Source organism: Palaemon carinicauda, chromosome 37 (genome assembly GCF_036898095.1).
Source record: "Palaemon carinicauda isolate YSFRI2023 chromosome 37, ASM3689809v2, whole genome shotgun sequence".
Lineage (NCBI taxonomy): Eukaryota > Metazoa > Arthropoda > Malacostraca > Decapoda > Palaemonidae > Palaemon > Palaemon carinicauda.
This window is the reverse complement of record NC_090761.1, coordinates 27,028,922-27,049,251: the sequence shown is the minus strand read 5'-3', so window position 1 is coordinate 27,049,251 and position 20,330 is coordinate 27,028,922. Positions and strand designations below refer to the sequence as shown.

The following is a 20,330-nucleotide window of genomic DNA, read 5'->3' as shown; positions in this document are numbered from 1 at the left end:
CAAAAGACCTAGGGAGGTCCTGTAGATCTTTGTTGGTGGAAAGATCCAAGCCTCTGTGGCGGAAAACCGCTGCCAACATACTTCTGTAACCCTTGATCGTAGGAGCTGAAAGGGATCTTACTTTCCTTAGATATAACAGGAAGTCAGCAATCTGGGTTACAGTGGTACTGGTTGAGGAAACTGCATTGGTCTTGTACCAGCTACGGAAAGACTTCCCCTTGAGACTGATAGATTCTGAGAGTGGATGTTCTCCTTGCTTTGGCAATCGCTCTGGCTGCCTCCTTCGAAAAGCCCCTAGCTCTTGAGAGTCTTTCGAAAGTCTGAAGGCAGTCAGACGAAGAGCGTGGAGGTTTGGGTGTACCTTCTTTACGTGAGGTAGACGTAGAAGGTTCACTCCTAGAGGAAGAGTCCTGGGAATGTCGACCAGCCATTGCAGTACCTCTAAGAACCATTCTCTCGTGGGCCAGAGCGGAGCCAACCAACGTCAGCCGTGTCCCCTTTGCGAGAGGAGAACTTCTGAAGTACCCTGTTGACAATCTTGAACGGCGGGGAATGCATACAGGTCGAGATGGAACCAATCCAGCAGAAAAGCATCCACGTGAACTGCTGCTGGGTCTGGAATCGGAGAACAATACAACAGGAGTCTCTAGGTTATCGAGGTAGCGAACAGATCTATGGTTGCTGACCCACAGGGCCCAAAGTCTGCTGCAAACATTCTTGTGAAGGGCTCACTCTGTGGGGATACCTGACCTGCCCTTCCGGCTGAGGTGATCTGCCATGACATTCATACCGCCCTGAATGAACCTCGTTACCAGCGTGAGCTTTCGATCTTTAGACCAGATGAGGAGGTCCCTTGCGATCTAGAACAACTTCACGAAAGAGTCCCTCCCTGCTTGAAGATGTAAGCCAGGGCTGTGGTGTTGTCAGAGTCCACCTCCACCACTTTGTTAAGCTGGAGGGACTTGAAGTTTATCAAGGCCAGAAGAACCGCCAACAACTCCTTGCAATTGATGTGAAGTGTCCTTTGTTCCTGATTCCATGTAACCGAGCATTCCTGTCCGTCCAAAGTCGCACCCCAGCCCGTGTCTGATGCGTCCGAGAGGAGAAGGCGGTCGGGTTTCTGAACAGCCAAAGATAGACTTCCTTGAGAAGAAAGCTGTTCTTACACCACGCGAGAGAAGACCTCCTCTCTTCGGAAACAGGAACTGAGACCGTCTCTAGCGTCATGTCCTTTATCCAGTGAGCAGCTAGATGATACTGAAGGGGGGAGGTGGAGTCTCCCTAACACGATGAACAGGGCCAGCGATGAAAGTGTCCCTGTTAGACTCATCCACTACCTGACTGAGCATCGGTTCCTTCTCAGCATGCTCTGGATGCATTCTAGGGCTTGGAAGATCCTTGGGGCCGACGGAAAAGCCCGAAAAGCTCGACTCTGAAGATCCATACCCAGGGAGACAATGGTCTGGGATGGGACGAGCTGAGACTCCTCAAAATTGACCAGGAGGCCCAGTTCCTTGGTCAGATCCATAGTCCATCTGAGAATCTCCAGACAGCGACGACTTGTGGGAGCTCTTAAAAGCCAGTCGTCTGACGGAGCCGGACACAAGATCATGGTACTGCTGCACAGTCTGTGAACTGTCAACCATGGGGAAGCGAGGAAGTACAGTGACAACCCGAAGCTGTCTAGACTGTCTGGGTCGTACAGACAACTCCTTATCGGGTTGCTGAGGTTGCCGCACTGCGTCACAACAAGTCACTTCTGCTGGTTGTTGAACGTCTTCCCAGTGACACACTGACTCCGTAAACAAAAAAATCCTCTAACAAGGACTAAGCTTGGACTGCATGTCTTGCAACACAGCTCAAGGTCTATGGGAGCAGGTGTGGTAACAGACGGGGTTAGCGACTGAAGTGGAACCATTACCTTCCCTGGGAGCATGTTATGCTTAAATAAAAGTCCATAGGAGGCTACGCAGCTAAAGGCTCCTCTCCAAATGACAGAGTCCTCAAGGGAATATCAGAAGGAGGGAGAAAAGCACTTTCTCATCTACAGGGACCATATCCGAGAAAAGCTAAGTTCTCTCAGTGAGGGTTTCACTGGTGCAAAAGCAGCAGACTAGAAGGCAACGTTATGAAACTGCTTGACAGTCTAGTGAGTTGGCAACAACCAAAGATGTGTGACTGAGAAGCATGCGGTAAGGTATGCAGAGCATGTTGTATGCAGAGCATGCTGTATGCAGAGCATGCTGTATGCAGAGCATGCTGTATGTAGAGCATGCTGTAAGGTAAGCAGAGCGTGTTGCATGGCGTGTAACATTTCTCAGAAATTCCATGACCAGTGCTAGAGTGAGTAATATCGCATTACCGTCCATTGAAAGTGCACGTGCCGAGGGAATTGATTTAGACTGTTTTGTTGATGAATTTGATAGCCGGCATGATAATCGTAGAATTAAGCTACACTAAATGTACTATAATCTACTTCACCTCAGGAAAGGGAAACTCGCCCTGTTGGCAACACTGCATACTTCATGCATGCTTGCATGGGGTTTAATATCAACATAATATTACCTTACATTCATAACTCATGATTCATTTGTTTAGAAGATATTTTTGCCATATTTTGCGATTTGTTAAAAATATATTGCAAGGAATACATATATGTTTTTATATAAGTAATACAAATAACCTCCATTATCATAATGTTTGTGTAGGCATACATGTATATGATTACAAATGCAAGTTATGAAAGTAATGAGGTGTTATTATTGTCATTGTTATTCCCAAGTTGAATGGGAAGAAGCTCAAGTAGAGGAAAAAAAATGGCAGATGCATGCGTTGAGGTGGCTGACTCATAGCATGAGGTTGCTGCCTCAAGAGTTGCGCTTGCTGTAAGGGTTGCGGATGCGCAGTAGCAGGTTCCTGAGGAACGAGTTAAGGTTCCTGAGGTGTGAGCTGCGAGAGTTGAGGTAGCGGCTGCGCAGAACGCAGTTCTTGTCTCGCGAGTTGAGGTTCCTGAGGTGCTAGCCTAAGGAGTTGAGACTCTTGCCTTGAGGAGGGTTTAGGTCGCTGCAGCGAGTGCTGAGGTGGCTGCCTCATTGATGGAAGAGGTTGTCGTACCTCAAGAGATTGTTGCCTCGCTGGTGGAACCGCAAGCGGAAGCGGAGGAAGTAAGGCATAAGACTCCTGCTCCCATTGCTGAGGTTGCCTTAAGGAAGGTTAAGGTTGCTGCACAACGCTGGTAACTGGCAACTCAGAACGCGGTAAGGTAGCCTGAGGAACCTCAACTTCGTACGCCTGGCAGACTGGACTGCGGTGAGGCGGAGCTCTCGCAGGAGGAGGCGGAGGTTGCTGCACACCGCTGGTAACTGGCAACTCAGAACGCGGTAAGGTAGCCTGAGGAACCTCAACTTCGTACGCCTGGCAGACTGGACTGCGGAGAGGCGGAGCGTTCGCAGGAGGAGGTGTAACCTTCTCAGCCTGAAACTCACGCATTAAGACCGCAAGCTGCGACTGCATGGACTGCAGCAAAGTCGTCTTGGGATCAACAGACGATAAGGTCTGTGAGGCAAAGCCTTAATAGAAGATGAGGTCTGTTGAGGCATCGCCTTACCTCTCTTAGGAGGTGTGCAGTCACCTGATGACTGAGGAGAGTCAGAGCTAACCCAATGACTGCATCCGGGTTGTTGAACTCTAACTTCGTACGTCTGGCATAGGTCTGGACTTTACGTTTAAGAGGTCTTGAGACCTGAGACCAGCGTTTTCTCCCCGAAATTTCTTCTGCAGACGAGCAAAATAAGGGCTCAATCGTCTGCGGGTGGGAGTGACGGTCTCTGTAAGACACGCCCGCAACCACCGAGGATACTTCTGTGCGCCGATCAAGGCCTGCCGAACCCTTTTGCCCTTCGACATTGCTTCTCCCCTGGGCTTGGGAGCTTGCAAGAGGTCCCGGACTGGGAGGACGACTGGCACGCACAGAAGTACCCTCACGCACAACACTGACACACTTTGCGCTAATCACTTATCACTTTTGATTTTCTGTTTGCACTTATTTCACTGAACTCGAAACTTTAAGTGGTTTGTACCTGAAACACGCAATTCTATCCTTTCTCAAAAGTTAGTAATTGCGAAAACAGAATTACAATGTAACAGAAAAATCTAATGAAAGATAAATAATTCAGTGGCTGGAAAGAGACTAAACACTAGATCAAATAAACTACGTTTAAAATCTCTCACCGCATAAAGCTTGAGAACAAGAAAAAACTCTAGAAACGTTTACCTTCTTCCCCTAAAGAGACTAGGGAGAAGAGCAAAAACGATAACAACGTTACTCGCTTGAACGAAACGTTTATCCTCCTCTTTCTCCCTCCGTCTCTATCTCTCTCTCTCTCTCTCTCTCTTGACTTAGAACCTGAGAGAAGAGCCCAATCATATATATCGTTAAAACATATTATTGTTAAAGGAAAATATTTCCCAAAATGAAAAGTTCCTTTATTAGAATTAAAACCATTAAGTTAAGAAAGAATGAACAAAACGCTAGACACGGTTACTCTTACTGCAACGTGACACCGTGAAAAAAAATTAAGAAAGAGAGTCTATACTCTCTTAGACACCAACACTTCCGTCTAAGGGAAGGGTCGGCCATTTAAAGGTGAAAGAGAGTTCATACTCTCTTCGTCACCATAATTAATCAAATTAATTCCAAAAGTTAGCTAAGCTAATAATAAAATTTCCTGAATAGCGAAAGCTGAAATCTTAGAGCAATACTTCACCAAAAACCGTGAACAAGACTCCAAAATTATAAGCGTATCCATGAACGTCTTGCCGGAAGCACGACAGAGGAAAAATTGAAGTGGTGTCAACAAGAAGTACTGCAGTACCTGGCCACAGGTGGCGCTTGTGAGTACACCCCCCTCTTGTATAGCGATCGCTGGCGTATCCCTTCCGTAGAATTCTGTCGGGCAACGGAGTTGACAGCTACATGATTATCGGGTAAGTTTAATATTGAAAATACTAATTTGGTATGCAACTGAGCTGCTGCTGCAACTCTTTCCAAAGAAATATTCCGACAAAAATTCAGCGATTTGATGCAACTCCCAGTGTGTCTCTGTGACCAATCTTTTAATAGATAAAGAACATAGCATTTTTGGACAAAATCAAACAAAACAAATTAGAATATTACCCCTAACATCTGCAGTTTTGGCCATATAACACTTAACAGCTCTCACAGGACAAATGAACCTATTCATTGAATTAAGCCAACTTGCTTTTTTAAAGAAAAGAATTTAAAGAATTTTGGTAAACCCTTAGTCTTAAAAATAACAAATTTGTTAGAGGTATTACTTTTCTGCAGGCTACTATCAGTCCATTACCTCTCTTTTTGGTTTTGTTTCTGTTAATGGCATTCAGTTCTTCATTATGCTTCTAAGAGTTGGTTTGACTATAGAATCATCTAATGTGTATATATTTTTCAATATTAAACTTACCCGATAATCATGTAGCTGTCAACTCCGTTGCCCGACAGAATTCTACGGAAGGGATACGCCAGCGATCGCTATACAAGAGGGGGGTGTACTCACAAGCGCCACCTGTGGCCAGGTACTGCAGTACTTCTTGTTGACACCACTTCAATTTTTCCTCTGTCGTGCTTCCGGCAAGACGTTCATGGATACGCTTATAATTTTGGAGTCTTGTTCACGGTTTTTGGTGAAGTATTGCTCTAAGATTTCAGCTTTCGCTATTCAGGAAATTTTATTATTAGCTTAGCTAACTTTTGGAATTAATTTGATTAATTATGGTGACGAAGAGAGTATGAACTCTCTTTCACCTTTAAATGGCCGACCCTTCCCTTAGACGGAAGTGTTGGTGTCTAAGAGAGTATAGACTCTCTTTCTTAATTTTTTTTCACGGTGTCACGTTGCAGTAAGAGTAACCGTGTCTAGCGTTTTGTTCATTCTTTCTTAACTTAATGGTTTTAATTCTAATAAAGGAACTTTTCATTTTGGGAAATATTTTCCTTTAACAATAATATGTTTTAACGATATATATGATTGGGCTCTTCTCTCAGGTTCTAAGTCAAGAGAGAGAGAGAGAGAGAGAGATAGAGACGGAGGGAGAAAGAGGAGGATAAACGTTTCGTTCAAGCGAGTAACGTTGTTATCGTTTTTGCTCTTCTCCCTAGTCTCTTTAGGGGAAGAAGGTAAACGTTTCTAGAGTTTTTTCTTGTTCTCAAGCTTTATGCGGTGAGAGATTTTAAACGTAGTTTATTTGATCTAGTGTTTAGTCTCTTTCCAGCCACTGAATTATTTATCTTTCATTAGATTTTTCTGTTACATTGTAATTCTGTTTTCGCAATTACTAACTTTTGAGAAAGGATAGAATTGCGTGTTTCAGGTACAAACCACTTAAAGTTTCGAGTTCAGTGAAATAAGTGCAAACAGAAAATCAAAAGTGATAAGTGATTAGCGCAAAGTGTGTCAGTGTTGTGCGTGAGGGTACTTCTGTGCGTGCCAGTCGTCCTCCCAGTCCGGGACCTCTTGCAAGCTCCCAAGCCCAGGGGAGAAGCAATGTCGAAGGGCAAAAGGGTTCGGCAGGCCTTGATCGGCGCACAGAAGTATCCTCGGTGGTTGCGGGCGTGTCTTACAGAGACCGTCACTCCCACCCGCAGACGATTGAGCCCTTATTTTGCTCGTCTGCAGAAGAAATTTCGGGGAGAAAACGCTGGTCTCAGGTCTCAAGACCTCTTAAACGTAAAGTCCAGACCTATGCCAGACGTACGAAGTTAGAGTTCAACAACCCGGATGCAGTCATTGGGTTAGCTCTGACTCTCCTCAGTCATCAGGTGACTGCACACCTCCTAAGAGAGGTAAGGCGATGCCTCAACAGACCTCATCTTCTATTAAGGCTTTGCCTCACAGACCTTATCGTCTGTTGATCCCAAGACGACTTTGCTGCAGTCCATGCAGTCGCAGCTTGCGGTCTTAATGCGTGAGTTTCAGGCTGAGAAGGTTACACCTCCTCCTGCGAACGCTCCGCCTCTCCGCAGTCCAGTCTGCCAGGCGTACGAAGTTGAGGTTCCTCAGGCTACCTTACCGCGTTCTGAGTTGCCAGTTACCAGCGGTGTGCAGCAACCTCCGCCTCCTCCTGCGAGAGCTCCGCCTCACCGCAGTCCAGTCTGCCAGGCGTACGAAGTTGAGGTTCCTCAGGCTACCTTACCGCGTTCTGAGTTGCCAGTTACCAGCGTTGTGCAGCAACCTTAACCTTCCTTAAGGCAACCTCAGCAATGGGAGCAGGAGTCTTATGCCTTACTTCCTCCGCTTCCGCTTGCGGTTCCACCAGCGAGGCAACAATCTCTTGAGGTACGACAACCTCTTCCATCAATGAGGCAGCCACCTCAGCACTCGCTGCAGCGACCTAAACCCTCCTCAAGGCAAGAGTCTCAACTCCTTAGGCTAGCACCTCAGGAACCTCAACTCGCGAGACAAGAACTGCGTTCTGCGCAGCCGCTACCTCAACTCTCGCAGCTCACACCTCAGGAACCTTAACTCGTTCCTCAGGAACCTGCTACTGCGCATCCGCAACCCTTACAGCAAGCGCAACTCTTGAGGCAGCAACCTCATGCTATGAGTCAGCCACCTCAACGCATGCATCTGCCATTTTTTTCCTCTACTTGAGCTTCTTCCCATTCAACTTGGGAATAACAATGACAATAATAACACCTCATTACTTTCATAACTTGCATTTGTAATCATATACATGTATGCCTACACAAACATTATGATAATGGAGGTTATTTGTATTATATAAAAATATATATGTATTCCTTGCAATATATTTTTAACAAATCGCAAAATATGGCAAAAATATCTTCTAAACAAATGAATCATGAGTTATGAATGTAAGGTAATATTATGTTGATATTAAACCCCATGCAAGCATGCATGAAGTATGCAGTGTTGCCAACAGGGCGAGTTTCCCTTTCCTGAGGTGAAGTAGATTATAGTACATTTAGTGTAGCTTAATTCTACGATTATCATGCCGGCTATCAAATTCATCAACAAAACAGTCTAAATCAATTCCCTCGGCACGTGCACTTTCAATGGACGGTAATGCGATATTACTCACTCTAGCACTGGTCATGGAATTTCTGAGAAATGTTACACGCCATGCAACACGCTCTGCTTACCTTACAGCATGCTCTACATACAGCATGCTCTGCATACAGCATGCTCTGCATACAACATGCTCTGCATACCTTACCGCATGCTTCTCAGTCACACATCTTTGGTTGTTGCCAACTCACTAGACTGTCAAGCAGTTTCATAACGTTGCCTTCTAGTCTGCTGCTTTTGCACCAGTGAAACCCTCACTGAGAGAACTTAGCTTTTCTCGGATATGGTCCCTGTAGATGAGAAAGTGCTTTTCTCCCTCCTTCTGATATTCCCTTGAGGACTCTGTCATTTGGAGAGGAGCCTTTAGCTGCGTAGCCTCCTATGGACTTTTATTTAAGCATAACATGCTCCCAGGGAAGGTAATGGTTCCACTTCAGTCGCTAACCCCGTCTGTTACCACACCTGCTCCCATAGACCTTGAGCTGTGTTGCAAGACATGCAGTCCAAGCTTAGTCCTTGTTAGAGGATTTTTTTGTTTACGGAGTCAGTGTGTCACTGGGAAGACGTTCAACAACCAGCAGAAGTGACTTGTTGTGACGCAGTGCGGCAACCTCAGCAACCCGATAAGGAGTTGTCTGTACGACCCAGACAGTCTAGACAGCTTCGGGTTGTCACTGTACTTCCTCGCTTCCCCATGGTTGACAGTTCACAGACTGTGCAGCAGTACCATGATCTTGTGTCCGGCTCCGTCAGACGACTGGCTTTTAAGAGCTCCCACAAGTCGTCGCTGTCTGGAGATTCTCAGATGGACTATGGATCTGACCAAGGAACTGGGCCTCCTGGTCAATTTTGAGGAGTCTCAGCTCGTCCCATCCCAGACCATTGTCTCCCTGGGTATGGATCTTCAGAGTCGAGCTTTTCGGGCTTTTCCGTCGGCCCCAAGGATCTTCCAAGCCCTAGAATGCATCCAGAGCATGCTGAGAAGGAACCGATGCTCAGTCAGGTAGTGGATGAGTCTAACAGGGACACTTTCATCGCTGGCCCTGTTCATCGTGTTAGGGAGACTCCACCTCCCCCCCTTCAGTATCATCTAGCTGCTCACTGGATAAAGGACATGACGCTAGAGACGGTCTCAGTTCCTGTTTCCGAAGAGAGGAGGTCTTCTCTCGCGTGGTGTAAGAACAGCTTTCTTCTCAAGGAAGTCTATCTTTGGCTGTTCAGAAACCCGACCGCCTTCTCCTCTCGGACGCATCAGACACGGGCTGGGGTGCGACTTTGGACGGACAGGAATGCTCGGTTACATGGAATCAGGAACAAAGGACACTTCACATCAATTGCAAGGAGTTGTTGGCGGTTCTTCTGGCCTTGATAAACTTCAAGTCCCTCCAGCTTAACAAAGTGGTGGAGGTGGACTCTGACAACACCACAGCCCTGGCTTACATCTTCAAGCAGGGAGGGACTCTTTCGTGAAGTTGTTCTAGATCGCAAGGGACCTCCTCATCTGGTCTAAAGATCGAAAGCTCACGCTGGTAACGAGGTTCATTCAGGGCGGTATGAATGTCATGGCAGATCACCTCAGCCGGAAGGGTCAGGTCATCCCCACAGAGTGGACCCTTCACAAGAATGTTTGCAGCAGACTTTGGGCCCTGTGGGGTCAGCCAACCATAGATCTGTTCGCTACCTCGATAACCTAGAGACTCCTGTTGTATTGTTCTCCGATTCCAGACCCAGCAGCAGTTCACGTGGATGCTTTTCTGCTGGATTGGTTCCATCTCGACCTGTATGCATTCCCGCCGTTCAAGATTGTCAACAGGGTACTTCAGAAGTTCTCCTCTCGCAAAGGGACACGGCTGACGTTGGTTGGCTCCGCTCTGGCCCACGAGAGAATGGTTCTTAGAGGTACTGCAATGGCTGGTCGACATTCCCAGGACTCTTCCTCTAGGAGTGAACCTTCTACGTCTACCTCACGTAAAGAAGGTACACCCAAACCTCCACGCTCTTCGTCTGACTGCCTTCAGACTTTCGAAAGACTCTCAAGAGCTAGGGGCTTTTCGAAGGAGGCAGCCAGAGCGATTGCCAAAGCAAGGAGAACATCCACTCTCAGAATCTATCAGTCTCAAGGGGAAGTCTTCCGTAGCTGGTACAAGACCAATGCAGTTTCCTCAACCAGTACCACTGTAACCCAGATTGCTGACTTCCTGTTATATCTAAGGAAAGTAAGATCCCTTTCAGCTCCTACGATCAAGGGTTACAGAAGTATGTTGGCAGCGGTTTTCCGCCACAGAGGCTTGGATCTTTCCACCAACAAAGATCTACAGGACCTCCCTAGGTCTTTTGAGACCTCAAAGGAACGTCGGTTGTCCACTCCAGGCTGGAATCTAGACGTGGTCCTAAGGTTCCTTATGTCATCAAGATTTGAACCTCTCCAATCAGCCTCTTTTTAGGACCTCACATTAAAAACTCTTTTCCTCGTGTGCTTGACAACAGCTAAAAGAGGAAGTGAGATCCACACCTTCAGCAGGATCATTGTTTTCACATCTGAAACGGCTACATGTTCCTTGCAGCTCGGTTTTTGCTAAACGAGCTTCCTTCACGTCCTTGGCCTAAGTCGTTCGAGATCCCAAGCCTGTCCAACTTGGTGGGGAATGAACTGGAGAGAGTACTTTGCCCAGTTAGAGCTCTTAGGTACTATCTAAAAAGGTCTTAACCTTTACGAGGACAATCAGAAGCCTTATGGTGTGCTATCAAGAAACCTTCTTTTCCAAGTTCTAAGAACTCAGTTTCTTACTATTCAGGCTTCTGATTAGAGAAGCACATTCTCATCTGAAGGAAGAAGACCTTGCTTTGCTGAAGGTAAGGACACATGAAGTGAGAGCTGTGGCTACTTCAGTGGCCTTCAAACAGAGCCATTCTCTGCAGAGTGTTATGGATGCAACCTATTGGAGAAGCAAGTCAGTGTTCGCATCATTCTATCTCAAAGATGTCCAGTCTCTTTACGAGTACTGCTACACCCTGGGACCATTCGTAGCAACGAATGCAGTAGTAGGCGAGGGCTCAGCCACTACATTCCCATAATCCCATAACCTTTTAACCTTTCTCTTGAATACTTTTTATGGGTTGTACGGTCGGCTAAGAAGCCTTCCACATCCTTGTTGATTTGGCGGGTGGTCAATTCTTTCTTGAGAAGCGCCGAGGTTAAAGGTTGTGATGAGGTCCTTTAGTATGGGTTGCAGCCCTTGATACTTCAGCACCTTAGAGTTGTTCAGCCTCCTAAGAGGAACGCTGCGCTCAGTAAGGAAGACGAACTTATTTAAGGCAGAGTAATGGCTCAAGTCGACTTCCTTACCAGGTACTTGTAATTTCATTGTTATTTTGAATAACTGATAATATGAAATACGGGATACTTAGCTTCTTGATATACATGTACACTGGTTTTCACCCACCTCCCTGGGTGTGAATCAGCTACATGATTATCGGGTAAGTTTAATATTGAAAAATGTTATTTTCATTAGTAAAATAAATTTTTGAATATACTTACCCGATAATCATGATTTAATTGACCCACCCTTCCTCCCCATAGAACCAGTGGACCGAGGAAAAATTGAAGTGGTGTCAACAAGAAGTACTGCAGTACCTGGCCACAGGTGGCGCTTGTGAGTACACCCCCCTCTTGTATAGCGATCGCTGGCGTATCCCTTCCGTAGAATTCTGTCGGGCAACAGAGTTGACAGCTACATGATTATCGGGTAAGTATATTCAAAAATTTATTTTACTAATGAAAATAACATTTTACTAAACATACTTGTTCTCTTATCAAGATTGCTTGTCTTTTGATGCTGTAGTAGCTGTGGAGGATCTGGTTTAAAAGAGAAAAAAGGAATAATAAAAAAGAAACTTTATTTTTTCTATTAGATGAAGTGTGAAGTAGGGTAAGAGGAGATGATGATGATTATGATTGTGAAAGATTATTAATTATAGGTTGAATTTTTCTTGTATGGAATATGCAGTGTTGTGTAAAGTGTACAGATAAGCAATAGGTAATGAAAAGTATTTAGAAACACAATCTGGATATTTAGTTATATCATTAGCGGTAACATTTTGGCACCAAGGCACTGGGCTAAAGGTGATAAGTGTAATTAAAGAGTATTTTGTAAGTAGTTCTACTTCATATCTCTTTCCTTCATGACCAAACTCCATCAGTGTTAGAGTAAGCAATATGAATATCAGGGGAAGTTAATGAAAATAAACAGAAATTAAATAATAAGATTTGTTATTCTATACTTACCTGATCTTCATATGAATGTCCACCTTCCTCCCCACTAACTAATAGTCAAGAAAATAGAATTTTAGTTTTGACTTAGAGATTGTAGAGAAGTGGTTTGTTGCTTCTAGTCACCAGATGGTGCATTGGTGGCCGAGAGGCGTAAGCCTCTTGAAGGAAAAAATTTGGAAATTTTAAAGATATTTATGGTAACATTGATATAAGTCAGCATTCGAGAAAAAAGGCAATATGAACATCAGATGAGTACAGTTTAGAAATAAAATTTTTTTTTATCAAAATTCCATATTTTTGCAAGTTCATTACTCTTTGTTCTTAAGGAGTTGATTCAGATTACTTAATAAGGGTGACATTTCTCTAAACAGGAACCTGACAGACCCAGTTATACTGGTGCCTTCTAAAATAAGGATTCTTTCCCTTTCTTTATGTATGGGGTATGGGATTTGTACAAGTAGGCTATTACAAAAATAATATATATTATAGAAAAAAAAAAAATTTTTTTTCTTTTCAGGACACCTTTCCATGCCGATGTCTTTAGATCCTATAGTTGGTCTGCAAATGTTTGCGGTCGTAAGAGATGGGTATTTTATCCACCGGGAGAAGACCAGTATTTAAGAGATCCATTTGGAACTCCTATATATGATATAGATTCTTCAGACCTCAGGTAACTTTTTATTCAGTTAACATGATTTTATCTGTTATTTCTTGGTTGTAATTGATAAAAGGGTACAGTAGTTGTATTAGATCCACTTCTATTTCTATGAAAGATGCGTTTACTAGCTAATCCTACTGCATAGAATTATGTTATTTGATTAATCTTACCCTATTCATTGTGCTATACATTTATTTCTATGAACCTCTCCTGCTGTTTATGTATCTTTACCTCTGCCATCAAAGTGGAAGGAGGCTCTGTTTTCACCTTTGTTTGTTTGTGTGTGTGCGTGCTTGTTTGTGAACAGTCTCCTGGCCAGAATTTTGATCGTAGAGTAAGGAAACTTTTTTATTAACTGTTATTTAAAAATCTGGAAATAATTAAATTTTGAAAGGTCATGATCACGGTCAAGCAAATGTCCAATTTACGTAATCAGCCATAAGTTTGGATATCGTTGTCACAGAAACTTCAAACTTGGCTCATATTTGAGTGTATGAAAGTCCATGCCAATTAATACATCTCAAGGTCAAGAAAAAAGCTGTCGTGGCAGAGGCCTTCGCTCTACTGAGTGCCCCTCTAGTTAATGAATGTATTATTTGTGATTTTTTTTTGCAAAAGCGCACTACATCTTACAGTACTTTTGGCATAATACAATTCATTGGGTTTTGGTAGGCTGTGCCATTCCTTCGCGTATTTTTCAAGGAGAAATGAAGTGTGTTTTAAGTTATCATAAACTGTGTGATTAAGTAATAAAAACTTAAATGAAGAGTTTAGTCCTGCTGCCTTTGACATAATGTATACAATTGTGAGATCTATATAAAGTTAGTGCATTGTGTCTCCTTTCCTGTGGTTTTATATCTTTGCAACTGGTTTTTGAAGTGTTCATTATCTTCCCAGTAATTTTAAGCCCCTTTTTATTTGGTGTTCAATATTTAAAATTCATAAGTATATGTACAGTAATACAGTATTTACATCTGGATAATGTTTTCATATGTAATGGTTACATTCAGCTTAAGCTTTAATCTAGCATCTTTTCTATTCTTGCAGCGATTCTTCTAAATACCCTAGAGCAGCTTCTGCTAGTGGACGACTTGAAGTTATTCAGGAACAAGGTGAAACTATATTTGTCCCTTCAGGTTGGCATCATCAAGTTTGGAATCTGGTGAGTTTATTTTTTTTATTTCCTATAGAATGCACACTTTAGTCCAGATTTTACTATGTGATATCATGAAACAATTCTTTTAACTTTATCTAATTATACGTTGCTTATGAATTCCAAACATATTAATCAATTGATAAAAAATATCAAGTTTCTCAGGTAATTTGATTTATCTGCATATTCCTAATAATCACTGTGTAGTTGTCAATTGGTTTAACAGGTCCAATTATTATTTTTATGAACCTCTGATGTGCACATTATTCTGTCCTCAAAGCGGACTTAATAGAGAAGTTACCCTAAAAAACAAAAACAAAATATCTTGTTTTTTCTCTTCAAGAGGCATAGCTCATCAAGGCAATGTCTGGTGACTAATGGTAACTCAAGATGTGGGTGGCCACCCTTGTTTTGTTCAATCTCTTACAGCTGTGATGACCAAAGAGGGTGTGACCTCACTACACGCTGGCTGATCTGACCAGGGTTTCCATTACTTCAGCATCTGAGAGTGAGGAAATTGGAATATCTTTGCTACTTCCTTTATGATTCAGAACTTTAACACAGGGTTTCTCTCCAATATATATATAAAATAGAATTTTTAACATACATTATGACATATTTGATGGGCTGTGAAAGGTCTTCTTCCAACAGACAATACCAGTCAGTGGGGAAAGCATGGATGAGACTCCACTCTAGATAACCCCATACTTCTTTGCTTCCTTTTTAGTCCACCTCTTTGAAGATATATCAATAGTCTTGTCATGAAATTTTGCATTGACAGAGTCTATCAAGCGTGTTTTAATATGGATTTAGATGCGGACAACTTCCTCAAGATTACCCTGTGTTTTACAATGACCATCCCTATCAATACCTTCTATGTCTTGGTCTCTTCATGCTATTTGAGATTTTGGAAAAATTAGATCATTCTATTTTTTTAAAAGAGTTACTCCCGAAGGCTATTTTTTCTGATAACTTTAGCCTTAGAAGCAAGAATTAGTGAGCATACTGTTGAGCATTATGGAGAGAACATGAATTTACTACTGTCCCCCCTGGTTGTCTCCTTATCCTGAGTTTATGTCTCCTGCTTTTGGCCAAAAACAAAAGCTTCTTTAGAATTGGGATCCTTTTCATAGCACAGCTTTACATAAAAAAAAAGGATGGTAACATCTTTCTGGTGTCTATCCTGCAATTATATCTGCAGAGATCTACTTCTTCATAATTTAGTCTACTGTATTTCAGAATTGTACCCAGATCAATATGTTCCTTTTTACAAGGAATATCTGTATTTTAATGACTTCCCTCTTTAAATGTTGATCTTCTCTCTATCCCTAAAACTTACAGTATGATAAAAATTGATTCCTCACTGGCAAATATTTTGCTAACAAGCATTTTCAGGACATCCTGATCTTTACAGGTTGTTCAGGGCATAGGGTGTTTATAAGTCATTACCTGAAAGAAATTCAAGCTGTACAACATTGTGTGTGGTATTCAACTACGTCGTGGCACCTATGAGGGGAAATCAGGTAGAAAATGGGGCACACCAACCAGGTCTCTTAGCAAAGGCACTATGACAGACTTCTAGCTTCTTCTTCAGAGGTTTTATCTTTTTGAGGCAAGTTTTGGACTTGTTCATTTTTCATCTCAACCATACACCCAATATTAGATGAAGTTACCCTTGCATCAATAGGCGTAGGAGGAGATGATGATGATGATGGCCTTTATGGTACATGAGTCTACTCTAAGGTTGCTTTGGTATTATTGTAGTCCTTGGAAGACCTCACAGCACCCTAACACCAAAAAAGAGTTTTGACAAACGAAAACCATATTTTGGGAAGGTGCTGTGTTGGTTCCAAAGACCCTCCTTTCTCTTTAGGCAATGTAGCGAATGGGGCCATATGATTATAATGCTGAATATAAAAGATGGTGGCTGAGTGGAAACTAAGCTCCCGGTAGTATAGTATTGTCTCTGGTATTAGTATTGGTTCTTGTGATGTGTTGTTATTGATCATCAGATGTATTTCAGCTGTGATGGGTTCAGTGAAGCCTGAAATTGGGGGTCTGCTTTATACAGTATCAACATAGTCCATGCTGTGCACATTGAAACACTGTCTCTGGAACAGGGAAGAAACATATCTAATATTTTAAGTCTTATTGGATTCTTTGTTCTAGCTTAAACAGGAAAGCCCTTGGAGACCACACAACAGTCACTCCTAAAGTATAGCTTTTTCCTTCTTCAAAAAACCCATTTTGTATATGTTTTCTCATGGATTTTTAGTTATAACTATGTATAGTGGAACCTCTACACACGAACGTATCTACATCCAAATTTTCCAACATCCGAAGTAAAATTCGAGCAAATTTTTGACTCTACACCCAAATTTTATTTCGATACACGAAGTAAACATTACGCCATTGAGCGTCGAGTGCTCAGTTCTCTATTCTTGTGTGTATCGTGTGGTTGTCCTCTTTTGGTCTGTTATTAACAGTGCTTATTTTCTTCCTTTTCTCACATTTCCTTTTTGATTTTACCTATAATCATGGTGCCTAAGAAGCTAAGTTTCAGTACAGGAAGAAGGCAATTCTTTCATTAGAATTGAAGCAAGAAATTATAGAAAAACATGAGAGCAGTGTGCATGTGAGTGATACTGTATGGCCAAACAATATGGCCGGAATAGGCCTATGATCTCGAGGATCATCAAGCTGAAGGCAGCCATTAAAGCAAATAACCATCGAAGGGGATCACCATTGTTACAAGACATCTTAGCAATACCTTGGAAGAGATAGAACGCCTTTTGTTGATAGGGATAAAGGACAAAGAGATTGTTGGCAACGATCATTTGTGAGAAGGGCCAGCGTGATGAACAGAAAGAAAGAAAAAAGTGAAGCTAAGAAAACCAAGATAGCATTAATAAGCTCTTTTAAATAAGACTTCTCTCTTTTTCTGTTTCTCTCTAAACATAGCATTAACATGTTCTTTAAATAAAATCTCTCCCTCTCTCTCTCTCTCTCTTCTTTGCTGTTATAGTGTTAGATACGTCTATTATATTTTTTTCCGAGAGAGAGAGAGAGAGAGAGAGAGAGAGAGAGAGAGAGAGAGAGAGAGAGAGAGAGAGAGAGAGATTAAACAAAAATGTGTTTAGAGTACATATGATTTTTAACAGGGTCAACGAGTTGAAAAACAATTACGTAAATGTAACTAAGAAAGTAATAACAGCTAATCTGAATTCCCTCATTAACTAAAACAAATATTGATACAAAAACACTCATGTGCGTATGCACAAACACACACACACACAGGTGGAAGAATTGCTATGCAGTAAGAGAGACGGTCGGGGAGGAGGTAGAGATGGTGACTGCGATAACATACCGTAATTCGTCACTGAAAGTGATGAAAATAAAAAATCAAAAGAAAAAAATGTAAAAAATATGAATAATAAAAATTAAAAAAAATAAATAAGCTAAGTTAGATTAAAATTTCCGTAGTTTAATTTACGGTATGTTATCGCAGTAACCATCTTTACCTCCTCGCCGATCGTGTCTCCTTGTGCGTGTGTGTGTGTGTTTGCGCATACGCACACGAGTGTGTTTGTATCAATATTTGTTCTAGTTAATAAAGGAATTCAGATTCGCTGATATTGTTTTTTTAGTTACATTTAACTGTCTTTCAACTCGTTAACGCTGTTAAAAATCATATGTACACAACACATTTTTGTTTAATCTCTCTCTCTCTCTCTCTCTCTCTCTCTCTCTCTCTCTCTCTCTCTCAGAAAAAATTAATAGACGTCTCTAACACTAACAGTGAAGAAGAACAAAAAGAGAGAGAGAGAGAGAGAGAGAGAGAGAGAGAGAGAGAGAGAGAGAGAGAGAGAGAGAGAGAGAGAGAGAGTATTTATTTAAAGAACATGTGAACACCATGTCTACCTTCTCGCCGATCGTCCGTCTCCTCCTGGCGTAGCAAATCCTACACCTGCGTTGGCCTGTCTCTAAGGTAAAGTGGCAATAAAACATTTTTTATTTATTATTTCTTTATAATTATCTTTTTTACATGCTTCTTTCATATTATGCAGTTATGTTATTGTTATGTGTAGCCATTTATTAAGGATTTATTATGGGTTTTTAGGCTGAGGAACGAATTTAATGAATTACTATGTATTCTTATGGGAAAATTTGTTTCTACATCCGAACATTTTCTACATCCGAAGTTGGTTGTGGAACGAATTGAATTTGTATGTAGAGGTACCACTGTAAATTGTTCATGGGAATTATTTCTCAGTGATCATGATCCCTATTCTCTTTGTGTCTCATGGCAGTTACTGTACTGTGTTTTAGAAGTTTAGTTTATATGATTGGAGAAGGATATTTTACACATCCTCTTTCTATAGTCGGGTACAGCTGATAACCGACCGTTTTGATTGCTCAGATGTGAAGAAAATTTCCATTTAGTTTATGTCTTTAGACAATTTACATTATCAACTAACTTTCGATAGTGACCAGCTTCATAAGATCTCGACATTGACAGCTTACTTTGTTAAAGTTCAGAAGTCTGTTCAATCCTCTCTTAAAAGTGGTAACTCTGGTCCTATGTGCGTGGTTGTCAAACCTACTGTAACCTAACTCTCCAAGTTGAGTATGATGTTCAAGTGTTTCTTTCAGTAAGGGTTCTAAAAGTATGCCGCACAGTACAGCTTCATTGAAGCAATCCTAGTCAGTCTACAAGATAACTAGATTGTGAGGCAGAAGACATATCTCCTGAGATATTATGGAATGAATTGGGATTACAGTAAGGGATTTGTATTAGAAATAAGTTTAGTTTAAGGAAATAAATTTGATAAAGTATTTTTCTTTATTTCTAGGAAGACACTATTTCAATCAATCATAACTGGCTGAATGGAACTAACATACAAGTGGCTTGGCGTTTCTTAGTGGAGTCCCTTAACCAGGTATAAGCTTATTTATTTATACAATAATTTATTCTTTCAAATTTCCATTAAATAAAAGATCTAGACACCCTGTGTTTGGTCTAGCGTGTTGTTATTTTTGATGTTTTCAAGTCTTCAAGTTTGCGATATGAATTTTGTTAGTTTTTTTATATGTGAATACATGAAATTGTCTCATTTTAATTTTTTAGCTTGTGTGGCAAGGAAGACGAATTGTCTTGTTAAAGTATTGAAAAACAATGCAGTAAAATTCATGCTAAGATTACTTTTTGAATGTTACCCAAGGTGGAGTTTGCTATTCAAGATTGTAAAGATATGGACGACTGGGTGGGCCAGTGTCAACTTCTTCTGCGAGTAACTCATGGAATGGACTACAAAGAGTTTTACACCTTCCTCCGCACAGTTGCGCTGCGTCGAATATCATGCCTTAATGGTAAGTCTAATCGAGCTCAAGTGAACTGCATCCGAGTTGGAGTTTGAGAAACATTTAAAAGGATTCAGATCATATGAAAAGACATAGATTTAATATAATTTGGAAGTTAGAATATATAATTTTCAATATTTAACTTAGCCGGTGATTATATAGTTGCTACTCTGTTGCCCGACAGACAACTCTACGGTAAAAACTCGCCAGCGATCGCTACACAGGTTGCGGGTGTGCCCAACAGCGCCATCTGTCGTCCAGATACCCAGTACTCTATGTAAACAAAGACTCAATTTTCTCTCTGTCGAGCTATCGACAAGACGTACTTACTCGCTGTTGCTAAACTGGAGTTTTTCACATCTATTTGGTGAAGTACTATATTCTAGTTTTGAGCTTTCGCTATGCAGGTGTTTTATCTTCATCTTAAATCTTGATCTCGTTTTGGATAGATTTAATTATGGTGACAAAGAGAGTATGGACTTTCTTTCACTTTTAAATGGCCGACCCTTCCCTTAGACGGAAGTGTGTTTAGGCTTTTAGTAATTATCTTATCACGTTGTAGATCTATATATTTTATATCTCTCCGCCTTTATTAGGCCTCTTCGATTAACTTTCCATTTATTATAAACATATAAAAATAAATTTTAATGTTTTGTTTATATGCGACCTTTCCTGAGAATAGGCGGTCCTTACTTGGAAACCGAAGTTAATCAACGTTGAGCCCTTTATATCGTAATTAGCTTTTAAAGAGCTAAGGATTTAAAACTTTTTAAATGTAAT

At 41.6% G+C, this 20,330-nt stretch overlaps 1 protein-coding gene across 1 annotated transcript in view; it reads left to right on the top strand.

The window, feature by feature from the left end:
• Window positions 1-20,330, top strand: part of JMJD4 (jumonji domain containing 4) — a 60,931-nt gene that overhangs the window by 19,638 nt on the left and 20,963 nt on the right. The window contains exons 4-7 of the mRNA XM_068360314.1: window positions 12,896-13,048; window positions 14,084-14,198; window positions 19,043-19,129; window positions 19,412-19,559. Of these exons, the coding sequence (XP_068216415.1) occupies window positions 12,896-13,048; window positions 14,084-14,198; window positions 19,043-19,129; window positions 19,412-19,559 (503 nt within the window). The remainder of the gene's footprint in view (window positions 1-12,895; window positions 13,049-14,083; window positions 14,199-19,042; window positions 19,130-19,411; window positions 19,560-20,330) is intronic.